This window comes from Ceratotherium simum, chromosome 33 (assembly GCF_057802395.1).
Source record: "Ceratotherium simum simum isolate JZ-2026a chromosome 33, ASM5780239v1, whole genome shotgun sequence".
Taxonomy (NCBI): Eukaryota; Metazoa; Chordata; class Mammalia; order Perissodactyla; family Rhinocerotidae; genus Ceratotherium; species Ceratotherium simum.
Window position 1 is genome coordinate 566,289 of NC_141932.1, and position 21,630 is coordinate 587,918.

The following is a 21,630-nucleotide window of genomic DNA, read 5'->3' on the forward strand; positions in this document are numbered from 1 at the left end:
CCAGGAGCCTAGGACTGAATGCCATTCATCCACTGGACAGCGGTTTATTGAGTGCCTGCCAGGTGCTGTTCTAGGCCCTGAGGGTGAGCAGTACATCAGTGAGCAGGACTGTTGAGGCTTTGGCCTCAAGGGGCCGGCAGTTTACACACCAGTGAACAAATAAAGCAGATGCTTGCTTGCTGGAGTGTGAGTGCCCTGGAGAAAATAAAACTGGGCTCGGAAATAGAAAGTCTCAGGAGTAGCAGGAGGGGCTGCTTAGCTGGGTGGTCAGGGCTGTGCCTCTATCTCATGTCCTGCTGGCTGCTGGTCCCCAGAGTGTTGTATTCAAGCAGATACTTGTTGTGTGCAAAAGCCACAGATGGGAAAATAAAATGAGGGTGCTGAGGGCTTATTATTCTCCTTCTGTAAATGAGGCACCTGTAATGACATGAGTCCCCTGGTTCATTTTCTTGGTAGCTGAAATTGGCCTGGCCCTTTGGGGCAGCGAAGGCTCATTTGTGCATTTATAACTGCGATGCACCTTAGGAAATGGCTCTTGAGAAAACATTCACTTAGTTTGTCTCTAGAGCCGGGTGAAAGACATGGTCATGGCGTCATAGCCACTTGAACACTAGATCCACTGGGAGGCAGCCTGGTACCGTGAAGAGGTTTCCAAACTTTTTGTAAGCAGCAGAAACTTTTGTTCCAAATGACATTAGGGTAAACCTCAATTTAAAAAGTAAATCGGCTGGAAGCAGAACTGCTGTGATTGCCAGGGGCTGGGAGGAGGGGGAATGGGGAGTGCAGCTAACGGGCACGGGGTTTCTTTGTAGGGCGATGAAAATGTTTTGGATTAGATAGTGGTGATGGTTGCACAACCCTGTGAATGTATGAAAAACTGCTGAACTGTACACTTTAAAGGGGTGAATTTTATGCTATGTGAATTATACCTCAATAAAAATGTCGTTAAAAAAATGCAGAACTGTTTGAGTTGTCGGAAGATCTTGTGTGGCCACATCACACTCAGAACTCAACTCCAGATGGATCTGGGGCTTGAAGCCAAAAGCAAAATATTGAAAGTTTTTGTGGGAAATATTTGAGAATGTTTCTAACTTTCGGGTTGAGACAGATTTCTTAAATAAGACACAAAAACTGCTCACCATCCCTGTGCCAAGATTACACAGATGCTGTCCTACCAACATGTGAAGATGGCAACCATCTGATAGTGATCAGGGACACACAAATCAAGACCACAGTGACTGTTTATTTTATTTCACACCCACTCGACTGGAAACACTTAGAGATCTGACAACATCAAGGACGGAAAGGATGTGGCTCTCAGGCCCTCTTCTACATTGCTGCTGGAGTGTAACGTGGTGAGCTTTGGAAAACATTTTGGCATCTTCTAGTTCGCTTGAACATCTGCATACCCTGTGACCCGGCCTGTCCCACCCAGAGATGCTTCAGGCACTGCTGTGCCGAAGAGCCAAACACCCATCAGAGAAGGAGGGCTGCACTCTGCTCTGTTTACACAGCGGAATATCACACAGAGAAAAAGCACCGTCTACGACAGACGCCAGCAAACTTTTTCTGCAAAGGGCCAAATAGTGAATATTTTTGGTTTTGTTGGCCGTCCAGTCTATGTCGCAGCTACTCAGCTGTGCTGCTGCAGCATGAAAACAGCCATAGACAGCACCAGGGAGGGTGGGCATGGCTGTGTTCCAATGAAACTTGACTTGTCAAAGCAGGCAGCAGGCCGGACTTAGCCTTCAGGCTGTAGTTCGTTGACCCCTGAACTACAAGGAGGATGAGTCTTTGCCCCAGCTGGAACTTCCTTTCCCCAGAGAGCTGCTGGCGGCCTCCCACCTCTGCTAAAGCAGCGCCGCCCAGACAGCTCTCTCAAGTCCCCTCTGCTTGCGTTCTTCCTGACGCTTTTCACTTTTTAAATTATTTTTGTGTTTACTCGTTTAATTGACTTTTCCCCCACACAAGGCAGTCTCTTTTGGAAGGCTCGATGACGGGGAGAAACTGGATTCCTGCTGGGTTCTCCAGGTCACTCTCAGCCTTCCGCACTCAGGAGGAGATGGAGAGGGTGGCACATTAGCCGAGCCCTGTGTGGCAGCAAGAGGGTCAGGGATGGAGGACATCGAGGCAGCTTGAGCTTCACACTCCACCTGCCAGCTGGACGAATTCTCAAACCGCCATTCTGTTGTCTAACACCATAGATTGGTTTCGCCTTTTCTGGAACTTCATAGAAATGGAATAGTATTATGCATCCACTTCTGTGGCTTTCCCTCGGCATGTCTGTGAGATCCAGCCATACTGCTGTGTGTGTCAGGGTGCTTCCTCTCCATTGCCGCGCAGTTTTCCGTTATATGGGTATATGGAGACACGGTTTGTTTCTCCACTCACCTGGTGGTGGACATCTTGGGTTATTTCCAGTTTGGAGTTCTCATTAATAAAGCTGCTATGACCTTTTGTGTACAAATCTTTGTGTGGACATTGGTTCTCTGGATTTGCCTGTTCTGGAGATTTCATAGAAATAGGATAATATGTGACCTTTTGTGTCTGGCTTCTTTCACTTGGCATAAGGTTTTCAAGGTTCATCCACGTTGTATCGTGTGTCAGAACTTCATTCCTTTTTATGGTTGAATAATATTCCATTGTATGGATAGATGTAATTTTGTTTCTTCTTTCATCAGTTAGTGGGCATTTTGGATTGTTTCCACTTTTTGGCTGGTATGGATGATGCTGCTATAAACGCTCACGTGCAAGTGTTTGTGTGGACGGATATTATCGTTTCTCTTGAGGAGTGGAATCGCTGGGTCCATGTTTAGCATTTTGAGGAACGGCCGGACTGTTTTCCAAAACAGCTGCACCAATTTATATTCCCACCAACAGTGCACAAGAGTTCCAATTTCTACACATCCTCACCAGCACTTGTTATTTTCCTTTTTTTATTTTTATTTATTTATTTTTGTGTGTGAGGAAAATTAGCCCTGCGCTAATACCTGTTGCCAATCATCCTCTTTTTTGCTGAGGAAGATTGGCCCTTTAACATGCGTGCCCATCTTCCTCTACTTTATGTGGGACGCCTGCCACGGCATGGCTTGATGAGTGGTGTGTAGGTCCGTGCTCGGGATCCGAACTTGTGAATCCTAGGCTGCCTGAAGTGGAGAGTGCAAACCTAACCACTACACCACCGGGCCGGCCCCTATTTTTATTTTTTATTGTAGCCATCCTAGTAGCCAGCCCCGGTGGTCTAGTGGTTTAGCTTTGGTGGTCTCACTGCTGCGGCCCAGGTTCCTTTCTTGTCAGGGAATCACACCACCCATCTGTCAGTTGTCATACTGCGTTGGCTGCATTGCTGTGATGCTGAAAGCTATGTCACCAGTATTTCAAATACCAGCTGGCTCACCCATGGTGGACAGGTTTCAGCAGAGCTTTCAGACTAAGACAGACTAGGAAGACGGACCTGGCCACCCACTTACGAAAAACTTGGCAACGAAAACCCTAGAGTAGCAGCGGAGCCTTGTCTGATATAGTGCTGGAAGGTGAGAGGATGGCACAGAAAGACTGGTTAAGGCTCTCCTCTGCTGTCCACAGGGTCCCTAGAAGTCAGAATCCACTCCACAGCACTAACAACAAGCATCCTAGTGGATGTGAACTGGTGTCTCACTGCGGTTTTGATTTGCAGGTCCCTGATGGCTAATGGTGTTGACCATCTTCTCTTGCACAGAGGGCAGCAGCCACCCCTGACTGGGCAGATAGCACCATTTCCTGCCCTGTGTTGGAGAGACGCACCCGCCCAGCCTGGGCCAGGCCTCCAGCTGCCACCTGGAGCTGCACATGCCTGTTCCTCTGCTTAGTGGCCTTGGTGGCCCTGGGACAGGAGGCAGTGGTCCAGGGCCACCTGCAGCTCTGGGGACTCCCCCATCTCCAAAGGCTACCAGGCAAGGAGGGGGCGGGGCGGGGAGTCATAAGGCTTCTGGCCTCCAGGCCCTCATGGGCCTCTCTCCAAACAGTGACCTGGGGACCCTGAGTTCAGCTGCACCTGGGCTTGTGGGGTCCCTGAGGTCCCTCCCGGGAGTCTGCAGGTGAGGCCCACGAGCTGTCACCCTCGGCTTGGGGGAGGCGGGGGGCCCCAGAGGAAGGAGGTAAGACTTTTAATGGCCTGGGATTTCAGGCTGCCCAGCCGAGGCCCAGCGTCCTTGTCCTCCCCACGGAGTGGATCCCGAGGCTCCTCCAGGTGTGTCCCCAGCCCCCAGGCCCTGGAGTGAGGGCGACCTCCCAGATAAAAGCCCTGTCATTGTGCAGCATGGCCACACAGCTCAGGCATGTGGCTCTGCTCCCTGCTGCCTGCCCTCACCCTCGCCTTCACGGGCTCTGTCCCCGGGGCCTCCCTATCCGGGCCGACAGGCTGGCACCTGCCGGGGAAAAGTGCCCACTTCAACCAGCCCGGGGACGTGGTGGTCGGGGGCAGCTTCTCCATCTTTCGCTTCAAAACTGGCCCCCTGTTCAATTTCACGGTCCCGCCAGCCGGGCAGGCGTCTGTGATGTGAGTGGCCGCCGGGGTGCTGGGGAAGTTGGGACAGGGGCCTGAGGGCGCCTCGGGTGGCTGATTCTCAGGACCCCAGGGGATGGTGGGTTTGTTCTGTTTGTCTAAGTGTTAGTTGGTCTGTCTCTCAGGCCTCCCTCACCACTTCCCTCGTCCTTGCTTTCCTGTTCGTGCTTGTCTCTGTCTGAAACGGGGTTGCCCAGGCCACATGGACCCCAGGTCAGGGATTCCTGTCTCTTTCATTGCCGCAGGCCCTCCGTGGCTAGAACATCAGCAGGCACACAGCAGGCGTGTTTGTTGAATGAATACAAGTGTGTGGAATGAACAAAGCTCTTCATGAGTTCATCAGCCCCTGGGGCTCCCCTCTGCCCATTGCTGTGCAGGGTTTCCTGGCCTGTCTTTGCTGACACGTCCTTGTGGCTGTTGTGAGCCACGTGGCCACACAGGTCCCTGTCCCTGTCTCCGTGCTGTCAGTCCTCGCAGTCACCAGCCGCCTTCCCGCCACGTGTTCCTCTCACTGTAGGCACTGCCAGCTGACGCGGACCTCGCCTTCTCTTCCCCTCAGCATGTCCTTGTGGGGCTACCGGGTGGCCCAGAGTTTTGTCTTTGCCGTCGAGGAGATCAACCGGGACGGCCGCCTGCTGCCCAACCTCACTCTGGGCTTCTCCATCTGGAACTCTGGGGACTCGGTGGCGGGAGCCCTCCACGAGACGATGGCCTTGCTCACGGGGTGGGAGGAGCCAGTCCCCAACTACGAGTGTCAGCTCAGCCCGCCCCGGGCCGCCCTGGTGGGAGACACGCGCTCGGCCGTGTCCATCCCCATGGCCAGGCTGCTGGGGCTCTACAAGTTTCCCCAGGTGAGTCGTCCCAGAGCCTTTTCCCTCCACAAATAAATAGTGACGGTGGTGATGCCGATGGCGGTATTGGCTGCGCTCAGGGGCAGATTTCCACTAAGGCTTCAGGTGCCCGACACAGTAACCTGGTGCTCAGGGAATGCGGATCCCACGGCATTGATGGGGAAACTGAGGTTTAGGAACAGTCACAGACGGGTCTGAGCTCATCCAGCGGGACTCAACCCGGGCGGTGGGGCTCATGCTGGCCAGCCTCCCCCCCACCCCCCCAGGTGTTTCCCAAATTTCAGGCCCTCAGAGTCAGGCCCACGATGGTGGTCGTGACCAAGTGCCACCTTTTCTTCTTGTTTTCCTTTAAACTGGGTCCTATTTTAACAGGTTTACTGAGATATAATTCACACACCATACAATTCACCCTCTTACAGTGAGCAATTCGGTGGCTGTTAGTGTACTCAGCGCTGCCCAACCAGTATCACCATGATCAATTATAAAACATTCTCTTCACCCCATAAGGAACCACACCCCCGGCAACTATGAATCCGCTTTCCGTCACTGTGGATTTACCTTTTCTAGACATTTCGTACAAAAGGAATTATGTAGTATGCGGTCTTTTGTGGCTGGCTTCTTTCACCGACCGTATGTTGTCAAGGTTCATCCAAGCGGTGGCGCGTGTCGGTGCTTCATTCCTTCCTATGGCTGAATCTCGTGCCGTTGTGTGGATGGACCACGTTGTTTGTCCCCTCGTCTGTTGATGGATGTTTGAGCTGTGGCCACTTTTTGGCAATTGTGAATAATGCTGCTATGCACATCTGTGTGTAGGTTTTTGTGTACACATGTGTTTTCTTTTCTCTTTTCTGTTATGGGAGCGTGTTACCAAGGCAACGTCTCAGGACACAGCCAAACTTGCTCAATCAGAGTCTGCGTTTTAACAAGGTCCCCAGGTGGTTTGTGTGCATGCTAAAGTTAGGGTGCCACTTATTCGAGTCCAAATGCCCCCATTCTTGTTGACAAGAGGCAAGATGACTTGCTGGATGTCCCACTAGTTACTGACAGAACGAGGCTGCTATCCCTCCAACTAATTTTAATTACTAACAGTTATTGTGCGCTTACTGAGTCACTCTCTTAGAGCTGCCATCGCCTGCCTCACTGTTAATATGCTCTGAAGGGGGCCCACTCTGTGCCCGGCATTGGCCCCGGCTTCTCCCATTAAATTTTCACTGTATCCCTTCAAGGTCAGACAGGAGAAATCCTCTTATCTAGAATGGGTCCCTGGCCAGATAATTGAAAAAGTCAATTAAGGTATGACATCATGCAAAACATACACACCTTCAATATTTTTTTATGCATGTGTTTTCAGTTCTCTTGGGTATATGCGTGGAATCAATGTGTCACATGGTAAATCTGTGTTTAACTATTTGAAGAACTGCCGGAGCACTTTCCAAAGCGGCTGCACCATTTCACATTCCCATCAGCATCATGTAAGGATTCCAGTTTAAATTCACTCACTTTGACTATGAAACCTATACATTTGGGTAAATTCCTCTCTCCTTGAAAGCCTTAAATTTGCTGTTTCCTCGCTGCGGGGAAGGGCCTTCCTTCCTACCCAGGGAGCCCGGGCCCTGCAAGGCCCAGAGCACATTCTGGGCTGTTTCCTAGGAAGGCTTTATGGGAGTTAGTGCCACAGAGGAAGTGCAACCCTTGCTTCTTCTCAGAGGACTGGTTATGCAGAGGGAGTTCTTCTCAGGTCTGACACTCTAGGTCTGGGCTCACTTGTACTATCGATTTTTCCAGTTCTATCCTGATAAAAAGGAGGACAATTCTTACAGAACCTCTGCAAATAACCACCTCGCTGGTACAGATGAAGAGGCTCAGGGGAAATACATGTGAATTTGGACAGGTCTGTGAAAACAAGATGCCATTTTAAGAATGCTGTGTTTTTTGTTTTTGTTTTTGTTTTTGTTTTTTTGCAGAGAAAGATTCGCCTTGAGCTAATATCCCTTGCCAATTTTCCTCTTTTTTTTTCTCCTCCCCAAAGCCCCAGTGCATGCTTGTATATCCTAGTTGTAAGTCCTTCTGGTTCTTCTATGTGGGCTGCTGCCACAGCATGGCAACTGACAGACAGGTGGTGTGGTTCCGAGACCGGGAAACGAACCTGGGCTGCCGAAGTGGTGAGCGCCAAACTTTAACCACTAGGCCATCAGGGCTGGCTCAAGAATGCTATGTTTTTAAGAATGTTTGTGTGGGAGGCAGAATGCTAAGGTGGCCCCTGAGATTCTTGCTGGTGCACTCACCCTGTATAATCCCTGATCCCCAAGTGTGGAGAGGAAATTGAATATCCTGGGACAGTTGCTCTCGTGATTACATCATAGAAGACCCCAACCTAGCAGACTGAAGAGACATTTTTCTCCTCTGGCCAGAAGCAGAATTAAACTACCATGCTGTGAGAGTAGCGGGCCACGTGACAAGAACCTGAGGTGGCCTCTAGGAGCTGAGAGTGGCCCCCGGGCGAGAGCAAGCCAAAAAGTGGGACCTCAGTCCTACAGCTGCAAGAAACAGTTCTGCCAAAAACCGGTGATCCTGGGACTGGACCTCAGCCTCCGATGAGAACGCAGCCCTGGCTGATCCCTTGATTGCAGCCGTGTGAGACTCTGAGCAGAGGACCCAGCTAAGGAAGACGTACCCCAACTCCTGACCTACAGACACTGCGAGCTAATACGTGGGTGTTGTTTTAAGCTAAGTTCCAGAGGCAATTGGTCCTTGCTTGAGATAGAAGCATGGGTTCCCGAGAACAACAGATGATTGTAGCCCAGCTGCCTCTTAATTGAAATGATGATCCAGTTTAAAAATAAATTCATTAGATGGTAACACAATAATAAGAGTTTATCCATAAGAAAAAAAAAAAGAGCCTTGTGAATTTGTTATTCTAAATATCATATTAATATGAGTTTGGAATTTGGTTTTCTTTCTGTTAAAATGCCAAATTGCTCCTGGCATATTCAGTCGACTCCAGGCAACAGATAGAGAAAGGTGATTTTTGGTGTAACCTCCCCAGAGAGAGGAGATTCTGAATGTCACCAAAACAACCCCTTGGGTTTGGCTGAGTTGTCATGCCCCTGGTTTACAAAACAAACAAATTTTTCTTCTCTTCTGAAAGAGCTAATTTCAATTCTGCCACATTTCTTTTTAAATCTGATCAGATATGTGACTATTACTTCTACATAATGTTTAAGCTTAAGAAAAATGTAATGTGTTCAACTGAATTGAATTATCATTCTGATAAATGTTCTTATATCAATAGTAATTATGATCCATGGGGTATCAACTTAAGGGTCATTTCCAAGAGCCTAACTTAACTTTAAGAGATTGGACTAATACTAATTTCAATTAAATATTCAATGGTCTTTGGATACTGGGATAATTTCTAAGTAAGACGGAACACTGAAATGCCATCTCAAAGAATAGATTTGGCATTTCTACCTTGACTTCCCATTTGTACACATTAGAGAGGAGCGGAGATTTGGGTCTCATTAATGAGTGTGTTCCTTGTTGACACTTTAAGAAGGGGGGACAAGTATGTGTGGCTGTCGGGGAAGATATCATGCAAGGCTATCAGCTTTGCCGTCTGCAAAATGCTCGTATAGGACAGATCCTTCGAAACTACTTTCCTCTGAGTTTTCTCTTTGAAGAAGTGAGTTACTTTGGTTAAGAGTTTGTGGTCTTGGGGGCCGGCCCCATGGCATAGTGGTTAAGCACATGCGTTCCGCTGCTAGCGGCCTGGGGTTCAGATCCCAGGTGCGCACAGAGCACCGCTTGTCAGCCCATGCTGTGGCAGCGTCCCACATAAAGTGGAGGAAGATGGACACGGATGTTAGCTTAGGGCCAGTCTTCCTCAGCAAAGAGAAGAGGATTGGCATGGATGTTAGCTCAGGGCTGATCTTCCTCACAAAAAAAAACAAAAAAGAGTTTATGGTCAGGCCATTCTAAGAATGGAGTACAAACAACCTGGCAAGCTAACAGGCTGAGTTTTGTTTATCAAAGATGAAGGGAGTAGTTTTGTTCTAAACTAGAGTGTCTGGTTGTTCCAGAATGCAAAGGAGGATAGCGTGAGTCAACTCTTGGGCGGATTTATAAAGCTGGAGAACATTTGTGGAAAGTAAACCTTATTTGTCTGACTTTATATTTACTGCAAAAATGAGACTGAAAAGGCACAATGAAATGTGTTAGAATTTGGCAACATTTGCTGTTTGAGTGAGTTTATTCATATCCTTACATTTTTCTTAACATTATACGGAATTTTAGGAAGTTTGGATTAACTGCTCACTTCATGAGAAAACAAATCCAAGTCTTACAAAAAAAATGATAAAATAAGAACTTGAGTTATATTCTACACATAAATCGAAGGAAAAGACCTAAGTGGTTTTTTCCCCCTTTTTTGGTGAGGAAGATTAGCCCTGAGCTAACATCTGTTGCCAATCCTCCTCTTTTTGCTGAGGAAGACTGGCCCTGGGCTAACATCTGTGCCCATCTTCCTTTATTTTGTGTGTGGGATGCCACCACAGCACGGCTTCATAAGCAGTGAGTACATCCCAGACCTGGGTTCAGAACTGTGTGAACCCTGGGCTGCAGAAGTGGAGTGCCAGAACTTAATCACTAGGCCACCGGCCGACCCCCAAGACATAAAGTGTTTTCAACTCCAAATTATCGAACCAGGCTGATTTGTCCAAGGATTCACTCCGACTGCCTCAACTTGGGTTTGGATATAAAATGCTTTTAGGATCGCGGTTGAGGTTTTTTCTTTTCTTTTCTTTTCTTTCAAATTCAAGCTCATGGAAGGCATTAGAAGCATTTCCTGAACACCACTCAAGAAGCTCCTCTTTCCCATATATGTCGGGTTGTCAGATTAAATGCTCACAGGACAGCCGGGTACATCTGGATTTCAGATAAGCAATGACAATTTTTTAGTATAAGTTTGTCCCAAATATTGCATGGAACATACTATACTAAAATATTTCGTCGTTTATCTGAAATTCAAGTTTACCTGGGCGTCCTGTATCTGCATGTCCTGAATCTGGGGGCTCGGCCTCTGTGAGATTTGGTCAGCCGTGTCTGTCTCCAGAACCAGTCAGACTACAGCGCCTTCGCGGGAAGCGCGGGTGTCGCCTCCTCTGACCCACTGTGTTCCTCCCCCTGGCGGTAAGAGGAGGCTCTGCGCCCAGACCAAGGCGTGCGAGGCTCTCACCGCCACAGGCGCCAGCGCCAGCAGCTCCCTTCCGCGCCTCGGCCCGGGTCACCGCGAACACGGAGAAGAACCCCGCGTGTCGCTCCCGGGGCGCAGGGAATCGTCGCTTCCTTGAGAAGTCAACCCACAAGCGAAAACGGACACCCCAGACTCCGTCACCTCACCCGCAGGGGAGATTCCCACCGCTCTCGCCACAAGATCCCGAGTGGTCAGAGCGCACTGGCAGGTCCCGTATCACGCCCGGGAAGGGCAACCCGCGAGCTCTGTGCAGCCGGCGCTGGAATCAGAACCCAAGCCGCCGAGACACGGACCCAGGAAACGAATGCAGGAGGAGGGCCAGCGGGAGGGAGACGGAGGGGAACGAAGGCAGAGCTCACCTGCTCCTTGGTTTCATCCCAGGAGCCAGAAGGACGGGTCTGGGCTCAACGGCCCACGCGGTGCACGTGAGCAGGCGGGGCTGCCTGGGCTGTGGCGGGGACCTCCGCGACCCTCAGAGCGACATTTTTAAAAGATTAGAGGGAATTCGCGCGCTCTGCTTCCGAGGCCCCGGGTTCGCAGGTTCCTATCCCGGGCGTGCACCGTCGCACCGCTTGTTAAGCCATGCTGTGGTGCCGTCCTATGTAAAGTAGAGGAAGATGGGCACAGATGTTAGGGCCACTCTTCCTCAAGAAAAAAGGGGAGGATTGTCACTGGATGTTAGCTCCGGGCTAGTCCTCCTCACACACACACAAAAAGATTAGAGGGGCGGCCTGGTGGCGCAGCGTTCAATGCGCATGCTCCGCTTTGGCGGCCCGGGGTTCGAAGGTTCAGATCCTGGGCGCCTACAGATGCATCGCTTGTCAAGCCATGCTGTGTCAGCGTCCCATATAAAGTGGAGGAAGATGGGCATGGATGTTAGCCCAGGGCCAATCTTCCTCAGCAAATAAGTAAGTAAGTAAATAAATAAAAAGATTAGAAAACATAGCTCTCTTACAAGGACGGAATGAACACACGACAAAGATTTCTCTAACTGGTTAATAAGAAAGCAGCAGGATGGTGACGCTGGTTCAAGCATCAGTGTTTTTTTTAATGTTGTCTAGATGATTCCATGGTGCCTCGGTGGGCTAGGACCCGCTCCTCAAAGTGCAGACTGAGAATCGTCATCACCTGGGGGATGTTAGAAATGCAGACTCCGGATCCCCAACCAGCACCCGCACCTAACAGAGTCCCCTGTTAACGCTGGAGGCGCTCAGGGCCTGGCGATCTAACGCAGCCACTGATGTTTTTGGAGAGGTGACCATGTACCAGGCTCTGCTCTAATTAGGATGACCACCATCCCCGTCTGCCCAGGACTGAGGGTGCTCGTGGGATGTGGGGCTTTCTACGGCAAAACCGGGACCATGCTGGGGGAACCGGGACGAGCTGGTCACCCTGCCTGTGTCCTGGCTGGACCCCCCTCCCCTTGTTGAAACCTGCCCATCAGCAGTGCCTGAGCTCCCACTGCAGGCTCCTTCCTGGTTCTCACCCCTCTCCTCTCTGCCCCGGCCCTTCCTGCCCAGGTCAGTCACTCATCCACTCTGGCCAGCCTCAGTGACAAGACCCAGTTCCCGTCCTTCCTTCGGACCGTGGCCAGTGACCTCACGACCTCCCGTGCGGTGGCACACCTGGTTGTCCACTTTGGGTGGTCCTGGGTGGGCATTCTGGCCCAGGACGATGACTACGGGCAGCAGAGCAGCTCACTGGTGACCCAGGAGCTGGGCGAGGCTGGCATCTGCATCGAGTTCCACCTCTACGTCCCCTCCCAGCAGTCCCTGGAGAAGACGGAAGCCATCGTCCGGGAGATGGGGCGCTGCACGGCCACTGGCATCGTCGTCTTCCTGAGCAACTCGAACTTTCAGCTCATCCTGCAGGGCTTGCTGGGCCATGGCATCTGGGGCCGGGTCTGGGTCAGCGGGGACACACTGCACGCTGTGTTGGCCCTGGCCGTCCCGGGCGTGTCCCAGCTCCTGCAGAGCTCCTTCAGCCTCCTCCAGCACAGCAGCCAGGTCCTCGGCTTCCCCGAGTACTTTGCTCGCCTGCACCCCGCCCAGACCCCAGAGGACATGTTCACAGAGAGATTCTGGGAGGTCACCTTTGGATGCACGTGGCCCCGCAGAAGCCCAGGGCCAGCGGGGGAGAGCTCCGCAGCAGGGGGAGTCCGGTTCTGCTCTGGTAATGAGAGCCTGAGGGGCCGGGAGCACCCTTTCCAGGAGGTGAGTAAAGCGGACATCGGGTACCCGGCCGTCTACAGCATCGCCCACGCCCTGCAGGACCTGGGCGCCTGTGAGCACGAGCATGGGGACAGGACGTGCGCAGACCCTCGGCACTTCCGGCCCTGGCAGGTGAGGGGACCGTGTGGACGCTGCAGGGTGGCCCGGAGCGGGAGGCTCACTCTGCCCAAGCCAGGGGGCAGCGCAGAGCCAGCTCTCTCAGTGACGATGAGCAGGGAAAGGCATGATGAGCAGGGAAAGGCACGTGGCTGGGGCGCAGGTGGTGTGGAGGCTCCCTCTAGGGGGTCAGGAAGGCAGAGGCCAGGCTGGGCAGGCCCTGTGGAGTTTGGACTCGGAGTGTCATGGGAAGGCTGAGGAAGGGAGTGCATGGCCAGAGTCCCAGGAGCCAGTGCTGCATTGTGACTTTTGTGGGTCCCTTCCTCCATTAAAAAATATTAAAAATTGTCTTTTACTACTGCCTTGCTGTCAAGGCGAACATAATCTGGGCTGGATTCATTATTATATGGTCATTATTACTTTATTTGTTTCTTCTTATTTTACAAGAAGTTAAAATTAAAATATTTTCACGGGCCCCTGAAAGTATCGGGGGCCCTGTGGATGAGTTGGCCCTGCCTGGAGAGTCACCTGCTCATCGCCATGGTCATTGGCCCGCAGCGTTTTGGACAGACCCCAGGGATGAGCACTGGCCAATCTACATCGCCCTTCCTTCCCCCAGCTTCTGCATTCCCTCAGGAAGGTGCATTTCAAGACCCCCGATGGGACGGAGATTGTTTTTGATGCCAATGGAGATATGGTTACAAAATATGACATTCTTCAAGGGCAGAAGACCGCCGAAGGCCTATTCCACTTTGTCCGCATAGGCGTAGTCAACCCACAAGCTTCCTCAGGGGAGAGACTGATGGTCCAGTTGATGCAGGAGGAGCTCCAGGTGAGTTGTCTGGGTGCATAGTGACCCCGGTCCCGGCATATTAAAATCAGAGGAGAACTCAGAGGCCAGTGGTTCAAGTTGCTATTTGATGCATGAAGTGGGTGGGGCTTTAAATTGGGCCAATCATAACTCAGCTCTGTTGTTTAGCCATACTAGACCCTTCTATTAGGAGATAAAAGTCATTTACTCACCACCAAAAATGAAAATATTGGAGCCACAGAAGTTGAAGTAGAGTCTCCACCCGGAGTTCCCACTAGAGCACTCTTCTTGTCTGTCCTCGGGGACCTGCTTGGTGACGAGGTGGGGCGTTTACCTGGGAAGATAGGAATACACTTCACCACACACATTCCCATCCAGCCTCTGGGAGGGGCAGGACATGTGTTTTCATTTCACTTATTAACAAAGTTAGTTGCTGCCTCCCCGTAGCTCTGGCCTGGAGGCGGGAGGCAGGCTCAGGGAGTCAGAACCATCCCTCCGCAAGTCCTGAGTAGATGGAGGCCACTGGCTAAACAATGTGAGCTCGTGAAGGGGGCCTCAGCAGCTACAGTTCTGGCTGGGGGAGTCTCAGAGGGACTGGAAGGGCGCCATCTCAGGCAGTGTTCCTGAGCTTTCCCACCAGCCAGCTGAGCACCACCTGAGGGTTTGCTTCATTGCTACATCCGTGGGTGCCTCTCCACTCTGACTTCTCTGTAACTGAGATGTTTTTTCCCCTGAAAGGAGCCTCATCTTCCTGTGGGTGGGAAGGACACTGGACTGCTTCCCTGAGCTGTTCCAGGACAGGACCCCGGGCCCCATGCCGCGGACTGGTCGCTAAGGACACCCTCTGCTCATCCGTCCTCAGGTCCCCAGCTCTGCCTGCAGCACGAGCTGTGCTCCAGGGTCCAGCCAGATCCTGCGCCAGGGAGCCCCGCACTGCTGTTTCGACTGCAGCCCCTGCCCCGAGGGACAGTTCGCAGACCAAAGAGGTGAGGGCTGTGGCGGCTGAATCCAGAGAGGCCCTCCAGGCACCTCCAGCCTCTCAAATCCCCAACCCAGTGAGTCGTTCTGTGGACTTTGGATGTGGGGGGGGGGCGTGGGGTGGTGGAGTGCTGGTGAGGAAGTCACTCTTATAGTTATTTTTACGTAAACATTTTATTGAACTATAACAGACAGACAAACACATGTATCCTAAGTGTGTAGCCCGATGAATTCTCCCCTAGAGAACACCCCAAGTACCTGGCCCCCAGGTGGAGAAACAGAGCATGACCCGCCCCCAGAGTCCCGGGGTTCCTTCTTGGTCATTGTCCCCCAGGGAACTGTTGTCTTGACTTCTACGGACATTGATGGGTTTTGCCCATCTTTTGACTCCTATAAGTGTAATCGCACAGGGAATGTTCTCTCGAGTCTTGCTTTTCCTCCGCGTGCATTTCTGTGAGTCACCTCGGTGATGTGTGCAGTCGTAGCCCCCCTGGTCTCGTGCTTGGCAGGACCCCAGTGTGGACACGCCGTGACTTTGCGGGCAGGGGCTGTAGTGAGCAGTGCTGCTGTGGATGCCACTGTCCATGTTGTCTGGGGACATGTGGATGCATTTCTGTCGGTGTGGCACTGCTGGGCCGCAAGGTGGACGTTCGTGTGGCTTTAGTGGACTACAAGTGTTGGCGGCACCCACTGCTCCCTGTGTTCATTTCCTGCAGCTGCTGTAGCAAATTACCACAAACCAGTGGCTTAAAACCACATACATTTAGGGCCGGCCCCGTGGCTTAGCGGTTAAGTGCACGTGCTCCGCTGCTGGCGGCCCGGGTTCGGATCCCGGGAGCACACCGATGCACCGCTCCTCTGGCCATGCTGAGGCCGCGTCCCACATACAGCAACTAGAAGGATGTGCAACTATGACATACAACTATCTACTGGGTCTTTGGGGGAAAAAAAGGAGAAGGATTGGCAATAGATGTTATCTCAGAGCTGGTCTTCCTCAGCAAAAAGAGGAGGATTAGCATGGATGTTAGCTCAGGGCTGCTCTTCCTCACAAAAAAAAAAAAACCACATACATTTATTATTTCACAGTTTCTTTTTTTTTTTTTAAAGATTTTATTTATTTTATTTTTTGCCCCCAAAGCCCCAGTAGATAGTTGTATGCCATAGCTGCACACCCTTCCAGTTGCTGCACGTGGGACTCGGCCCCAGGATGGACAGAGAAGTGGTGCCTCGATGCGCACCCGGGATCCGAACCCCGGGCCGCCAGCGTCGCAGCAAGCGCACCCAACCACCAAGCCACAGGGCCGGCCCATTATTTCACAGTTTCTATTGGTCAGAAGTCTGTGTACAGTGTGCCTCAGCTGGGTCCTCTGCTGAGCGTCTCACAGGCCAAAATCAAGGTGTCAGGAGGGCTGTGCTCTCTGCTGATGGCTCTGGAGAAGAAGCTGCTTCCCAGCTCATTCAGGTCATTGGCAGAATTCAGCTCCTTGCAGCTGTAGGATCGGGGACCCCATTTCCTTATGGGTTGTCAGCTGGGGGGGTCACTTCCAACTTCTAGAAGCCATTGCATTCCCTGCCACATGGGCCCCCTCCATCTTCAAAGTCAGCAATCTCTCCTGCCTTTTCTGCCCCATTACTCTGCCCTCTCCTTCCCCTCCTTCCCACTTTTAAGGGCTCATATGATGACTTTGGACCCAATCGGATAGTCCAGGATAATCTCCCCATCTCAAGATCCTTAACCATACCTGCAAAGTCTATCTTGCCACGTGAGGGAACACGTTCACAAGTTCCAGGGCTTAGGGCATAGACATCTTTGGGGGAAGGGGCATTATTCTGCCTGACCAGCCTTCAGGTTATTGGGTCTTTTCATCTGAGCCATTCTGGTGGGCATGTGATGCTATCTCATGTGTCCAGAGCAGTAATTTTAAATAATCTCCAGAGAAAGGGAGGCAGAATTGGTGAGAATTGCTGTATTAGTTTGCTAAGGCTGCCATAACAGAACACCACAGACTGGGCGGCTTGAACAACAGACATTTATGCTCTCACAGTTCTGGAGGCTGCAAATCCAAGATCAAGGTGTTGGCAGGTAAGTTTGTCCTGAGGCCTCTCTCCTTGGCCTGCAGATGGCTGTCTTCTCCCTGTGTCCTCACCTGGTCATCCCTCTGTGTGTGTCTGTGTCCTAATCTCCTCTTCTCATAAGGACACCAGTCCTATTGGATTAGGGCCCAAGCTAATGACTTTATTTTGCCATAATGACCTCATCTCCAATTTGCTTATCTTCAAATACAGCCATGTTCTGAGGTACTGGGGGTTAGGAGTTCAATATATGAATTTTGGGGGATCTTAATTCAGTCCATAACAATTACTAATAAGAACAGTTACTACTACTACCTGGAAAAAATTTAATCATTTAAAAAATAAGGTAAGAACACATATTTAGGGTGCACATTTTTCCTTGTGCTTCAGACGCTAATGTGGCCTATCTCGGCACTGATGACTGCGAATAATTCATGAATGAATCAATAGGGGATCTGAAGTAAGACATGATGACAATAGTTGATAACACTGTATAAGTGAAATCTGCTAAGAGAATAGAAGTTAAATGTTGTTACCAAAAAAAGAAAAAAAAAAAGATAAATATGTGAGGCGATGGATGTATTAATTAACTAAATGGGAGGAATCCTTTCACAGTGTATACGTAAATTAAAGCATCATGATGTACACGTTAAATATTTACAATTTATTGTTAATAGTTATAATTTATTTGCTGATTATACTTCAGTAGAGCTGAAAGAAAAAGAAAAACTCTTTTTCATGGAAATCGCCTTGAAATAAATAAATACACACGTGAAATGCTCCTGAGAGCGCTTGCCGCCTAGGGAGCCTCAGTGGTGAACACGTAGCTGGTTCGTGGCCGACGTGGTCCGTGTGTCTCCGCAGACATGAAGCAGTGTCTCCTGTGCCCCGGGGAGCAGGCGCCCAGCCAGGCCCGGGACCGCTGCCTGCCCAGGCCCGAGGCCTTCCTGGCCTTCGACGAGCCCCTGGGGCTGGCGCTGGCCTCGGGGGCGCTGGCGCTGGCCGGCCTGGCGCTGCTGGTCCTGGCGCTGTTCGTGCGGCACCGCGCCTCGGCCGTGGTCAAGGCCAGCAACAGGGCGCTCAGCTGCGTGCTGCTCGCCTCCCTGGCGCTCTGCGCCCTCTGCGCGCTGCTCTTCCTCGGCCGGCCCAGCGCCGCCTCCTGCCTCCTGCGCCAGAGCGCCTTCGCCGTCGTGTTCACCGTGGCCGTCTCCTCCGTACTGGCCAAGACCCTGACCGTGGTCCTGGCCTTCAGAGCCACCAGGCCGGGCGACTGGCTCCGGGTGTGCCTGGGACCCAGCGCCTCCACCGCGGTCGTCCTCGGCGCCTCGTCGGTGCAGGTCATTCTCTGCGGCGTCTGGCTGGCCACCGCGCCCCCGTTCCCGGACAGGGACACTGCCTCCGAGCCCGGCCACATCGTCCTCCAGTGCCAGGAGGGCTCCGGCGCAGCCTTCTACTGCGTGCTGGGCTACCTGGGCCTCCTGGCCGGGGGCACCTTCTCTGTGGCCTTCCTGGCCAGGGGCCTGCCTGCCACCTTCAACGAGACCAAGTTCCTCACCTTCAGCATGCTGCTCTTCTGCAGCGTCTGGACGGCCTTCCTGCCCCTGTACCACAGCGCTCGGGGCAAGGCCACTGTGGCTGTGGAGGTCTTCTCCATCCTGGCCTCCACCGCAGGGCTTCTGGGCGGCATCTTCATCCCCAAGTGCTACATCATCCTGCTGAGGCCCGAGCAGAACGCCCTGGCCGGGTTAAGGCGTGGACGCTGGGCTGAGAGGGAAAGGCAGAGCGAGGAGCTCCGGAGCAGGCGTCTCCCCAGGCCCTGGCCTTAGAGCCTCCTGAGCCAGTCCTCGCTGAAGACGCTGGGGCCTCAGGATTTGGGCTCACTGTTTTCTTGCAATTTAAAAGAGACTTTAAGAGAGATCAAGAGAGAGAAAGCACAGCGTGCAAGATGTTAAAGACTGTCAGATCAAGATGCAAGCAAGTGGATGGTCACTGACTATTCTCCTTGTATATATTGTGCAAAATTTCCACAATTAAGAAAAGTTTGAGGGCCGCCCCGTGGCTTAGGGTTAAGTGTGCGCGCTCCGCTGCTGGCGGCCTGGGTTTGGATCCGGGCGCGCACCAATGCACCGCTTCTCTGGCCATGGTGAGGCCGCGTCCCACATACAGCAACTAGAAGGATGTGCAGCTATGACATACAACTATCTACTGAGGCTTTGGGGGGAAAATAAATAAATAAATAAAATCTTAAAAAAAAAAGTTTGAAAAAAGCCTATGATGCAATAATAATAATCTTAAAGATGATAACAAATGTTGGTGAGGATGTGGGGAAGTTGAAACCCTCATCCTCTGCTGGTGGGAATGTAAAATGGTGCAGCTGCTTTGGAAAACAGTTGGGCAGTTCTCCAAAAGGTTAAAGGTAGAATTAGCATATGACCAAGTAATTCCACTCTTAGATAGGTACACAAGAGAAATGAAAACATATGTCCACACAAAAACTTGTGCACAAATGTTAAGAGCAGCCAAAAAGTGGAAACAACTCAAATGTCCTTCAACTGATGAATGGATAAACACAATATGCCACATCATACAATGGGATGTTATTTGACAACAAAAAGGAATGAAGTACTGACACAGGCTATAACACAGATGACTCTTGGAAATATTCTGCTAAGTGAAAGAAGCCTGTCACAAAAGACCATATACTGTATGCTTTCATTTATATGAAATGTCCAAAATAGGCAAACCCATAGAGGCATCAAGTCGATTGGTGGTTGCCTAGGCCTGGGAGGAGAAGGGATTGGTGGGTGACGCCTAAGGAGTGCAACCTTTCTTTTTGGGGTGAAGAAATAGTCTAACATAGAGTTTGGTTTATGGTTACACAACTCTGTGAATATCCTAAAACCCATTGAATTTATACTTTAAATGGGTGAATTTTATGGTATGTGGATTATATCTCAATAAAGCTGATACCAAAAAACAGAGAATTAATCACAAAGTGTGGCCTTTCGTTATATCCTAATTTTTTAAAAGACCAATCTATTAAAAAAATTGAGATAATTATAAGTTGGTATACTGAATATTCAATGGTGTAAAGAAGTTATTTTTCTAAAATTTTAATAATGGGATTGTGGTTATGTTAGAAAACGGTCCTTATCTTTTGGAATTACATATTGTAATTGAAATGGTGTACTGTTTGAGGTTTGCTTTCAAACGATACAAAATGGCAGAGTGGCTGGGGGAGCACTGACCCTGGGTTGATGGGTCATCAGGGCTACATTATGGGGACATAGAGGCTCATTGTTCTCTGCTGTCTGCTTTTGCATATGTCCAAAATTCTCCATAATAAAAAGGTTTTGAAAATTCCCTAAAGAACCACAAAGAAGAGCATAGAGAACATAGATTGGTGACTCCACCCTGTACAGAAAATGGCCGTACGAACGCATGCATGGGGCCCACAGTCATGCAGGGCGCGGAAAGTGTGGAGAAAACGTCTCACATCAAGACTAGGCTCAGACTTAGCTCTGTGAGAGGCCCCGACTCTGAGCGGAAAAAATGCCTCACCCCAAGCACACACATGCCTCACCCGGAGGGGCTCCTTCTCAGACGGGAGAACAGGTCTACAAGAAGAGGTAGTCCAAGGCTCTGGTTCCAAATCCGTTCCCAAATCTAGGTTTTGCTTTCAGAATTTTATTGAGAATTCTAGTTGTCAGCAGAGGAAAGTTCTCCAAATTGAATCCTCATCACCAAGAAAAAAATGACCCAAACAAGGCTATGCAACTTTACATTATTGCCAGGTGAACATAAATGCTGTGAAAATCTCGATTATAACAACATAATTAGTGATTCAGCTGGAAAAAACCACAAATTACATTTTATGGAAGAAATCTCTGATAATTTATGAATGATGCCTACCTTCATCACCCACCCAATAAACAGAAACGCCCGGACATGGACATAACATTTAAGTACGTGTCTTTATTCCATATAAAAAGCACATCGCGACATTTACTTTGATTTCGTCCCTAGGAACGTGTCCTGTGAAGGCAGCATCTTTGACAGCACCGCTGAGGGCGGGGGCCCTCAGAGACCCCGCGTGCTGCCGCAGAGCCTTCTGGGAGGTGTAGTCCGCGGCTCAGTGTAGGACGAGGCCAGCGCCCGGGAAAATGGACCACAACTCTCAGAAGGTCACGTTCCTAGGCAACACCGACTTTCTGGAGCCTCCCACTGCGTCCCTCCATCCGGAGGGGACCCGCACCTCGGAGCCTTCTGGGAGATGTAGTACTAGGCTCTAGGTGGTCAAGCGCGCCTCCTGGTGGACAAGGCTAGTGTAATTCTAATTCCCTCTAACTGCCAGAATTCTCATCCCGAGGCTTCCCGGATTCTCCGGAGCCGCCGACCGCGCCCTTCTGGAGGTTGGGACGCCCGCCCAACGGTAGCGTCTGGGAATCATAGTGAGATATATCCATCTGAGTACGGCCTAGGCCTGGCTGGGGAGCCTGGACTCCAAGTCCCGGAACACCCCGTCCCCAGCACAGGCCCACTCGTGCACGCCCATTGGGTGGCTACCCGCACCGCCACACCTTCTGGGAAATGTAGTCTGGCTCGCTGGGCGCTCAGTGGCTGGACAGGTCTAGGGCTCGGGCCGCAGGACTACAACTCCCAGAATGGCCACAGCGGCTGCGTCTGGCGCTCCAGAGTCCCCGCTGCGCACTTCCATTGGTCTGGAGGCCGCGCCGCGGGGGCGTCTGGTCACGGTAGTTCCCTTCCTGCTCGGCGCCGGGGTTCGGCGGAGAGGC

General features: G+C 51.2%; 1 protein-coding gene across 1 annotated transcript; it reads left to right on the forward strand.

Annotated features, from left to right (window-relative positions):
- Positions 1–4,316: 4,316 nt before the first annotated feature.
- LOC101396049 (vomeronasal type-2 receptor 26) lies at positions 4,317–19,665 on the forward strand. The gene is made up of 6 exons (XM_004439251.2): positions 4,317–4,537; positions 5,103–5,394; positions 12,166–12,987; positions 13,592–13,804; positions 14,646–14,769; positions 17,699–19,665. Exons 1-6 carry the CDS (start codon positions 4,317–4,319, stop codon positions 18,658–18,660), a joined length of 2,634 nt encoding a protein of 877 aa, XP_004439308.1. The 3' UTR covers positions 18,661–19,665.
- Positions 19,666–21,630: the final 1,965 nt, after the last annotated feature.

Bases quoted from the DNA above. Each gene is read 5' to 3' on its own strand.
- LOC101396049 (XM_004439251.2), top strand. From the start codon at position 4,317: ATGTGGCTCTGCTCCCTGCTGCCTGCCCTCACCCTCGCCTTCACGGGC. The intron at 5,395-12,165 runs GTGAGTCGTCCC...CTTCCTGCCCAG, and splicing joins GGCTCTACAAGTTTCCCCAG to GTCAGTCACTCATCCACTCT. The intron at 13,805-14,645 runs GTGAGTTGTCTG...ATCCGTCCTCAG, and splicing joins TGATGCAGGAGGAGCTCCAG to GTCCCCAGCTCTGCCTGCAG.